Raw genomic sequence first — 9,709 nt, 5'->3', positions numbered from 1 at the left:
AAAAAAAAAAGTTGCTTTCACTATGAAATCTACGTGGTCATGAAGGTTGAACAAATGGCACAGAATATGTTATGGTGAATAATCTACTCTTCGAATTCATTTCTTTACATTTTTGTCTTTTTTCCTTTGATTTTGGCATTCTACGACATTGGTATCGTTTCTAAATGTTTTCCTTGCAACTTATGGTATATTTTTGCTCACTTAGCAACTGTTTTTGCACGATTTACAGTATGGTTGAAAACTTTTTTTTTATTGGAAACAGCCGAAAATTCATGCGCGCGCGGATGTCATCCATATAATCAAAGCAACATGGCCTTATCAATAGGAATAATGAATTCAAAACAACTGTGTCACAGACTTGTACCACCATTATATAAAAAGAAAAGTAAGGATTGTTTATGTGTAGCTACATAATATATGCCTTCATCTTTGATCTTCATTGTTCACGTGTCTTGAACAACATTCCAGAATAAATTATGAATGCTATTCTTTACTAAAATAGACTAATGTTTTGGAGAGGACCCAAGTAAACATATCATTAAAGTTTGAAGACTGTTAGTGTGATCAGTAATACATGATCTACCCTCATCTTTTATGTTCATTACTTATTTGTCTTAAACAAGATTGTACCTTATTGGAATGAAATTATGAATGATTTTGACAAAAATATAATTGTAGTGGCCAAGATCCTATCAGCATATAATTACTTTGAAGCTTGTTTATATGATCAGTAAATCTACACCTGCCTAAACAAGTTAACAACAACAGATCCTACCTAAAGTGAAGACCATGACCTTAAGGATCCTGAGGATTTGATCTTAAGAACCTTAAGAACACCTGAATGACGTCAAAGTGTCACAGGTGAGGTGACGTCCGACAGGTGTAAAATAGGGATGACTCACCTCTTCCACCGCACGTGTAAATAATAACACACCCGGACACACGTGCTTCAGGGGGGTGACTCAACTCCACGGGAACACCTTTCTACACACACAGACAAGCAAACACACAAACACACGCCTGTAGCGACGGTTTGGAGAGATAGAAATGAGAGAGAAGGAAGGAGGAACTATTTACCGTGAGGCGGGGGCAGATCACGAGATCAGTAGACCGCAAAAAATGTAAACCTACGTCTACACACACACACTAGCCGGACAGGGGACTTCCCCAAACATGCACAAGTCACGACAATACATCCGAGATTACGCCTTGGGGAATATGATGGGGAACTCAAGTTCTTTGTCACGGGGAATCCTACTATCATGATGATTCAATGAAGTTTATGTGTAGCGAGCAATTTGATACATTTCATTCTAGTTTAGCCAAGTCATGCACCAGTTAGTATAAGAGGAAACACAACGTTATAATATATATGTCTACACTGTGATATGATGCTGTTTGATGAACTTCACTTCCTGAGATTTTACTTTGTGTTCGTGGGATGAAAAGTTGGACAGATCGGCCAGGTGAAAGGAGTGAAAGTTGAGACACACGGGAATAAAAAACGTTGCGAAACTTGATTGGTTTGTGCAACATGCAAAAGTGGGGCAATCTCTGAGCAGGTCCCTCCCCCCGATTCACACCGATTTGCAACGAATCCGTGAAAATCACGCTCTAAGAAAGGATCGCAACTTGAGTACAAATACCTGATCTTCCGGTTTAGTCATACGTGGGCGCTCTGAAGCTCCTCAATTCATCACAACGGGCAATAAACCGACGCGAAGTTGCAAATTTGGAAAAACAAAAATTACATTCAAAATGGCGCCCAAACCTCGCGGCACGTGATCATTAGGAGCGAGAGTGCACGAGATTTCTCACTGCGCATGTGCACTAAGGCAGTCACACCATTTTTTGGCAACGCCTCTGGAGCGTTTCCATCCAAACAGCCAAAGCAATGATTCTGTACATGTACTTTCAACCTTATTGCATGACCGTAGGAAAGTCCCTTTTCAAAAAAAAAAAAAAACGTTGCTGACACTATACTAAATTGTGTTACTTGATTTCATGTCACAGTTGTAAGAATTTTAGTTGAAAGAGGATATCTTGAAAGGTTCACAGTCCTGTCTTTTTGAGAGTTTCCCAATTTTTGTCCAAGAGGATATGTATTCTGCTTTAAGCATGCCCTCACTTACCAAAAGAGGGTGTGTGAAAGTGTTTTTATGCTCTTTATCTACAAATATTGTCCTGATATTAACAAGGACATAAAGTATAATGTCCTTGATATTCATAACATAGTATTATGTGATATACTGTGGGAATATGGGCCTGTGGATATCATAAATTGAAACAACAGGTGCAACATGTTTATTAATTTATTTATTAAAAACTTAGGTTATACTACAGTATATTCCGGACCTTGGTACATGCTCATGTTATGACAAAAATCAAGTCATACCTCCAAATGTACAAAAAAAATTGAATAGGCATCTCATACTGTGAAAAAGCAAAACATAGCTCAAATGACCACAACATTTTTGGATGGCTTATAAGAACACAGATAGCAGCAGTGATGACATTATCTTATTTACTAATGTCCCATTTTAATGTACAGTTTTAGTCCTTTCCTGGTGATCAGAAATTTTGCTTGTATCAAGGAACTTATAGGGAGAAGCTCCTTGCTTGTATGATTGTATCTAACGTTACACATTTCTACAAATCTTACATAAGTTATGGTACATGAAACATTAGAATAACTTAAAACTGGCCACAAGCAATGGCCACATGTACAAAGATTGTACAAAGGTATATACCCACTTGACATATCTAACTCTCTAACAAAACTAACACGAACACTAACACTGCCTCAAGAAGCAATGATACAGACATACATCTTTGATCTACTTGCGTAGGCATCTCACCGAATCTTACGATAGCTACCAGGATCACCTAGAACTACAATCTAATTCTAAGGAAGGTCAAAGTTACATATTATGCAAGAAGGTTATACTTCTTTGCCATTGACACAAAGAAGACTACATTACATGTATTTGGTTATATATACTAGATGAAAATGTTTGCAAAAATAACACACTTTATATTCCTTGTATTTCATTCAAAGCATTAACTGACAGGCTATCCTACAAGCTGGCAGTACACAGCTCTATTATTATTTGAGCATGTTTCTCATCTCCTTATTTGTGCCATGAATTCGTAACTCCGACTTGTCTGTCTTGTCCCCTAATCTGTCCAGCATTGCGTTTTGCTCTGTAATCTCGTCATTCAAACCCATAGCCAGCGACTTGAGAGTGCCCAGGCCGGTTGACATGTCGTCTAGGTTGTCCTCAAATTCTGCGTTCCATTTCTGGAAGCTCTGTGAGGTCCCGTGTGCGTAGCGGCTCTCGTCCCGTAGCTGCATTGCGGGGTGTTCTCCGGCCGGCCTGGGCTGGTTCTGGGACGCCTCCATGGCTTGTCTCAGCTTTGGAGCACCCTGGACTGTGGGGACAAAGTGCACAAGAATATCTTTAAGAATGTGATATAAAGCATGACACAGAGTACCTCCTAATAAGCTATAGAGCTTAGCTATGTATGGGGTATGTACATGAAATATATAGTACAGTCATGACAGTGCACAATTAGAAATGATATGTGTCACCAAGGAGCTTTCATCACAAAAGCTCCTTGGTGTCACATAAACAAAACAGTAGTTTTCACATCCAAGTTAAAACATTTTTTGTAATAGAAAATAAATCAAGTACTGGACAAATTCTCTTATCACATGGTTAAGCTGATGTGTTACACCAAAGAGCGGTTATACCAGCTATACAGATGCAGATACAGCTCACTGACAAAAGATAGTACACTGTATACTAGTATCTGAAATGAAATGTCTGACTCTTTATAGAATTTATTTATCCAGTTGCTGTTCTTGGGTTTTCTCTTCTTGGTTTATCCTTACCTTTTGTCTCCTGTTCCGAAGCAACCGGTGGAGGCTCCTGAGGTTTCTTCTTGAAGAAGTTGATGACCCCGCCCCACATGGACTTGATGGAGGTGATGTGCCTCTGGGACACGTCCAGATCCTTGTTTATCTTGTCCAGGTTCTTCTCTGTTCTCTCCAGCTGCTCTCGCTGGTGGAGAAGCTCCTCTGCTGTGGCCACGCCGACTCTGGGGGAATAAAACATGTTATAGGATGGCTCCTTGGGGATTGCTGAAGGGCACACTGGAATCTCCAAGCACATCATACCGTGGTGAGGCAGTATCCATTGGCCAGAGGAGTGACTCCTCTGGCCAAAATCCATTTGCTACTCGCTAATGGATACTGCCTGGCCCCGAAAGATCTGCTTGGTGATTGCACTGGAAGGGCAGTTATTCCGGCTATACAGATGGTGCATGGTGGTAAGGTATATTAGATAGTGAATGTGATATAACCTACCATCACACTGTAATTCATTTTAAGAAATTCATCACAATTAAATTCATGTAAAAATTTATGGAAGTTTGTCATCAATTAATTATCTGCTGAGTGACAGATAATAAATTGATAGACAACCGTTATAGAAGCAGGATATATTTTGAGGCTGAACATCTAGTTTTGAACATATTCTTTCAACCTACTGGTTTGCATAAATCAGGACCAATGAATGGCTTACAAGTCACGGCCTCTTCAGAAATGTCCGAAACCGTTACCGGAAGTACAGATACTCGAAAACGCCATGAAGAAGAGCGGAACTCACCTCTCCGACTCGGCGATAGCGCCTAAGCAGCGCTGCGTACTGCGGGAAATATTACCCTGCCGGGTGGCCAACTCATCCCTCATCAAGTCCCACCCTCCATCGTCCTCATCCCCGCCGGTTAGATCGTCCTCGTCGTCCGCAAAAGGGTTAGTTTTGTCGAACGTTCCTGTCCGTCCGTACGCCATCTTCTCAACTGGGAAGTGACGTCATTTGGAAACAAGGGGTCAACGACCGGAAGAAGCGACTCAGGAAAGAGGAGGCAGTCAATTTTAAAAACGATTTTATAACGTTCTTTTGAGCTTTTAGCATGATAGCTATCATCTTAAAACAATACAGAAAGCGCTGAAAGATTACGGAAATGTTTAAAAGTATGTACTAAGTAACAGTTAGTCGTTCAAATTTGTTATTTGAATTTTATTACATCACCCCCAATATGATAATTGGACTATCCCAGTCCAATAAAGCACTTGTTCGCCACACGTGACATGTCAATCCTCATGTCAATCCTCTGTATACAGGCACAGTCTACACGTAAGAATGGGACCCTACGTCTGTCTTTTCGCAATATTTCTGGCAACATGTCCCGGGCAGGCCTTCTCTCGGCCAGAGACGCCGGATTCTGACAAAATCGAGTCTCTGCCAGGCCTGAACGCGACCCTGCCGTTCTCTCAGTACGCCGGTTACATCACAGTAAACCAGTCGCACGGACGCAGGCTGTTCTACTGGTTCGTGGAGTCACAAAACGACCCGGCACGAGACCCACTGGTAAGCTAAGGGACTGTCCTTCACTTGTACATGAACTTGTGTATGAAGATGACATGCATGTTGTTTGTGACTGTGTTGACGTGTATCGGAAATCCTAGAAAATCCGGTTATTGAACGATTTCTCGTATCTGCAGTTCGGTAAAGAATTGATAGATGGCTTAGTGTACAACAGGTGATTAGTAGCGAAGTATTATCAGACACACTCAACCCTTTTTACTACTACTAGTAAATAAATTGCTTCACTGAAGAGAGCAGAGGAACAAGTTTTCACGTTGCCATCCTAATAGAAACTTTCTTCTAAGCCACATGTCCCTTTCAAATTGAATTAAGAACTTATAATTACAAGCCGGTAATCCAATGGTAGAAACTTTAGCGAGATGAAGGCTTTAATTCTTTTCATGTTGTATGTTTCATGTTAATAATATGTTCTAAGTTAGTAGTACTCTTAGTCTATAAACATCACGAATTTCCGGTTCCAGGTGCTGTGGCTGAACGGAGGACCGGGCTGTTCTTCCTTCAACGGTTTGTTTGAGGAGAACGGCCCGTTCTCCCCGAACCCGGACGGCAAGACGCTGGACCTGAACCCGTACTCCTGGAACCGAAACGCCAGCGTTATTTTCCTGGAATCTCCCAGCGGAGTGGGGTTCTCTTACTCCGACACCACGGCAGACTACACCACAGGCAGGACTTGTGTTTTATCTTAGATTTTAATTTACTGTTTTTATTGTATTACGGTCTATTTAATTTACGTCTGTACTTTTTGAAATTTTGTGGGTCTGTTGTTACCAGCCGTATCTGCCTGTACTGACCTAAACCAATGACCTGAACCAGGCGTCTGTCGCCATGGTAACTGGTGTTGGGTTACATCATGTTGTAGTTTTATAGCAGGAGGGATTTAGACTCCTGTCACCATAATGTATGAATGTATTTGAGTAAGAATTAACAGAGCAGACCATATGCGAGGGTAAACATTATGCATTTGCTTTGCAAGTGTTACCTTTCTACTTTTATCTTAGATTATAATTTACTATTCTTATTGGATTACATCTGTACTCTTTGTGGGCCAGTCATTACCTGCTAAGTCTGCCTGTGTTAGGCTAGTGATGACATGTTTCGTTAATAAATACGTCAATAAATACAATGTATAAATACAGGTGACTGGCAGACTGCCCAGGACAGTCTGGACTTCATGCTGAAGTTCCTGGAGAAATACCCGCAGTACCAGAAGAACAAGTTTTGGATCACGGGAGAGTCGTACGCCGGGCATTACGTCCCGAACCTCGCCAGTCACATCGTCAGTTACAACACCGTGAAGCCCGGAAGCATCAACTTGGAAGGTTATTATTGTTCGACATGATATCAAATAGGGCACGTAATTGGTAGTAATGTGAGACTGCTTATCTTTATAGCTCCACTGCATTGGAATATAAAATAGACAACGGCGAAGTACTGAACACAATAATAATGCTCCATATACGTACTGCCGTACTGGTATGATAGCGACATCGAGCACAACACGGCCAGGCGCCTTTAGCGACTCAGAACTAGGGTGCTATCGGGTGATGATAACACTGAATCAATAATACAGCAGAAATAATACTGCATAAATATATAGTCCAATAAACAAGGTAGCATTGTACATGTAAGCGACTGTATAGATGTTCAAGGGGATACGCCAAGGAAAGTAACTTACCTCTTCCACCATTTCATGAACAAAGGCTTAACAAACAAAAAAACTAACGAAAATTTCATAAACCTTCCAGGATTTATGGTTGGAAACGCCTGGACCGATCCAGACTTGGATAACGCCGGTGCGACATTCTTCTGGTGGAGCCACGCCCTCATCTCCGACAGGACCTACAACAGCATCAACAAGGCCTGTAACTATAGCAACATCGGGCCGCTTCTGGCCAATGGGGAACAGGCGCTGTTGTCGTCATCACCCGGTCGTCTGAAGGATGAGTGTGAGATGTTGCTGGCAGAAGGTAAGAACTAGACTGGATGTTGGCTGAGGATAAATGGCATCGGATTTAGCGTCTAGAGCAGTTCTCTCTGGTTGACGTTTTCATGTTGCTAGAACCGTTTTTATATTTACTGCGGTTTTCTGAGCGATGATCTTTCTTTGGGCCGAATACTGTTGCAGGCAAAGCACGGTATCATAAACGCAGATCTCATACGCACCGCCATGGCAATCTCTAAGCAGATCTTCCGCGGTGGCAAAATCGTAACTGTCAGCAAAGACTAGATCACCAGAAGTCTTTTTGGAGACAACGTTATGAGACTACGCTGTAAAAGTCAAATAGATTGCCACAAAAATATACATTTAAATAATTACAAGGAAAGTTTACGTCAACCTCTAACCTATACGTAGCTACACCTTATTGGATGCTTGAGTGCGTCACCACTATGTACTAGTATTGTATTGTATTATATTTTGACGTTGAAATTGAAAAAAAAACCCTTCTTCGTCCAGCCCACACGGAGATGGGAAACATCAACATCTACAACATCTACGTGGACGTGTGCCTGAGACGCCGGGGCGGACGGCAGCTCCTGAGCCAACTGGCCCGGTCCGACTCCGTCCTGAGGAAGTTCGCCCAGCGCAGGTTAGAGGCGGAGGATGTCGGGAGGAAGATGTACCCGTGTGAGGATGACTACATGGAAAAGTACCTCAACAGACCTGACGTCATCGCTACTATCCACGCCGCCACCCTGCCGTACAAGTAAGAGCATGCAATTATGGTTTTATAATTCAAGAACAAGAAATTGAACTTTTCGAGTGTATAACTCCAGCCTTTGTCAAAGAATGAGCAATCCACTGCTCCTGACATCACGTTATGCAGATGACATACGTGCCTTGTGAGTGCAATTGGCCAGCAGTGGATCAAAGATTGCAGAAAGTCTCTGGCGCCTGCTGTCCAGTACCCACTATCCACCGAAAATGAAAAGCAAAGGTCGACAGGGACGACGGATGATGCAGATCTGGAACCAGGTTAGAACTTCATGTTGCCGTTGTAATTAATATTCTCTAATCTATTGTTCATTTTGATATCCACACAGATGGACGCCCTGCTCTACCATAGTAGACTACTCCCGTAAGGACCTGCTGACCTCCATGCTGCCGGTGTACAAGCGGCTGTTCACGGCCGGACTGCGGATCCTGGTGTACAGCGGGGATGTGGACGCCATCGTGCCGGTGACTGGGACCCGCGCCTGGCTCAGGGCGTTGCCGCTCACCGAGGTGGAGGGGTGGAGCGCATGGACGGCGTCCGACCAGCAGGTTTGTATGGGCCAAATTAACCACCTTGTTGGCCCGAGTTGGTACTCTTAAATGGTCCTGTACGGCCGGTCACTACGTCTTCGACCACAAACCGCAAAATTTGGCTGTCGCCTGTTACGAAAATGTCTGTATATCTGAGGCTATGAGGTCCTTGCGGGCGGTTGGTTCTGTCAGTCTATTTGAAACATTGAAGCCAATTTCCACATAGGCTTTCGAAAGTAAATAGGTAGTCCACCTACTAGTAATATGCTGAAAATGAGGTCCAATGTGCAATAGGTCTAACTAAAGGGCACGTATTTGTCAAGCACCTCTATTATACTCTGTGTTGATGAATCAGAATCTCGTAGATGTGGCTGTTTCTTGTTCTTTCTTTGAAATGGAAATAACTTGTTTTTTCTGTTCCGCACATCCCACAGGTTGGAGGATACAGCGTGGTCTATGACAAGCTGACCTTCGCCACAGTTCGGAACGCCGGGCATGAAGTACCCGGATATCAGCCGCTCAGAGCGCTGGACATGTTCAACAGGTTCCTCACCAACCAGCGACTGTGATTCAACACGTGACATTAGAAACCTGACTGTACATGCTTGCTCAGATAGCCCGGTGTCCAGCCTTGTTTAATGTTAGCTTTGGTCCGCCTCTTGGCCTGGGCAGCAGATCTTTGGGAGCAGACCAAAGCTAACAAGGCTGGACTCGAGGCTATAGCTCAGGGCACTGGACATGTTCAACAGGTTCCTCACCAACCAGCGCTTGTGATGAGACATGTAGTGAAGGACCAAGCGCTGCAATGAAGTAATTCACAACGCACGAAAAAAGATACACAGAAAAGGCTGATGAGTGACAACAAACATAAAAACCGTTTTGAGTTTTTGTATACTTGAGGGACTTGAATGCCTAGGAAATGGTCACAGTAGACAGATGGCCACCAAACATAGTACGTATGCAGGTGACCACTAGCAGTTTTTTTTTGATATTATGCACATACTGTCAACAG

The 9,709-nt window shown here is 42.8% G+C and overlaps 3 protein-coding genes across 6 annotated transcripts in view; 1 reads left to right on the top strand and 2 right to left on the bottom strand.

Annotated features, from left to right (window-relative positions):
• LOC109488122 (TGF-beta-activated kinase 1 and MAP3K7-binding protein 3-like) overlaps positions 1 to 1,780 on the bottom strand; it is a 14,263-nt gene extending 12,483 nt beyond the window's left edge. For 3 of the 4 annotated variants that reach the window (XM_019792284.1, XM_019792286.1, XM_019792287.1), the window contains exon 1: positions 1,647 to 1,780. The gene's annotated coding sequence lies outside the window, so the exon portion shown is untranslated. Of the gene's footprint in view, positions 1 to 902; positions 1,000 to 1,646 lie in introns of those variants that run through there. The other variant, XM_019792285.1, reaches the window with a different exon arrangement.
• An 861-nt stretch (positions 1,781 to 2,641) lies between these two features.
• Positions 2,642 to 4,874, bottom strand: LOC109488119 (synaptosomal-associated protein 29-like). The gene is made up of 3 exons (XM_019792282.1): positions 4,671 to 4,874; positions 3,896 to 4,101; positions 2,642 to 3,432 (listed from the first exon to the last, which is right to left on the bottom strand). The coding sequence occupies exons 1-3, from the start codon at positions 4,853 to 4,855 to the stop codon at positions 3,107 to 3,109; spliced, it is 717 nt and encodes a 238-aa protein (XP_019647841.1). The 5' UTR covers positions 4,856 to 4,874; the 3' UTR covers positions 2,642 to 3,106.
• Positions 4,875 to 5,171: 297 nt separating this feature from the next.
• LOC109488118 (putative serine carboxypeptidase-like 23) lies at positions 5,172 to 9,274 on the top strand. The gene is made up of 7 exons (XM_019792281.1): positions 5,172 to 5,435; positions 5,915 to 6,116; positions 6,590 to 6,772; positions 7,199 to 7,420; positions 7,909 to 8,158; positions 8,496 to 8,715; positions 9,132 to 9,274. The coding sequence occupies exons 1-7, from the start codon at positions 5,208 to 5,210 to the stop codon at positions 9,264 to 9,266; spliced, it is 1,440 nt and encodes a 479-aa protein (XP_019647840.1). The 5' UTR covers positions 5,172 to 5,207; the 3' UTR covers positions 9,267 to 9,274.
• Positions 9,275 to 9,709: the final 435 nt, after the last annotated feature.

This window comes from Branchiostoma belcheri, unplaced genomic scaffold (genome assembly GCF_001625305.1).
Source record: "Branchiostoma belcheri isolate BF01 breed outbred unplaced genomic scaffold, Haploidv18h27 scaffold91, whole genome shotgun sequence".
NCBI classification, from domain to species: Eukaryota; Metazoa; Chordata; class Leptocardii; order Amphioxiformes; family Branchiostomatidae; genus Branchiostoma; species Branchiostoma belcheri.
Note: the sequence above shows the minus strand (reverse complement) of the source record. Positions and strands in the feature narration are given on the sequence as shown.

Bases quoted from the DNA above. Each gene is read 5' to 3' on its own strand.
- LOC109488119 (XM_019792282.1), bottom strand. From the start codon at position 4,855: ATGGCGTACGGACGGACAGGAACGTTCGACAAAACTAACCCTTTTGCG. The intron at 4,102-4,670 runs GTGAGTTCCGCT...TTATTCCCCCAG, and splicing joins GCTATCGCCGAGTCGGAGAG to AGTCGGCGTGGCCACAGCAG. The intron at 3,433-3,895 runs GTAAGGATAAAC...TTGTCCCCACAG, and splicing joins TTCGGAACAGGAGACAAAAG to TCCAGGGTGCTCCAAAGCTG.
- LOC109488118 (XM_019792281.1), top strand. From the start codon at position 5,208: ATGGGACCCTACGTCTGTCTTTTCGCAATATTTCTGGCAACATGTCCC. The intron at 5,436-5,914 runs GTAAGCTAAGGG...TTCCGGTTCCAG, and splicing joins ACCCGGCACGAGACCCACTG to GTGCTGTGGCTGAACGGAGG. The intron at 8,716-9,131 runs GTTTGTATGGGC...CACATCCCACAG, and splicing joins GGACGGCGTCCGACCAGCAG to GTTGGAGGATACAGCGTGGT.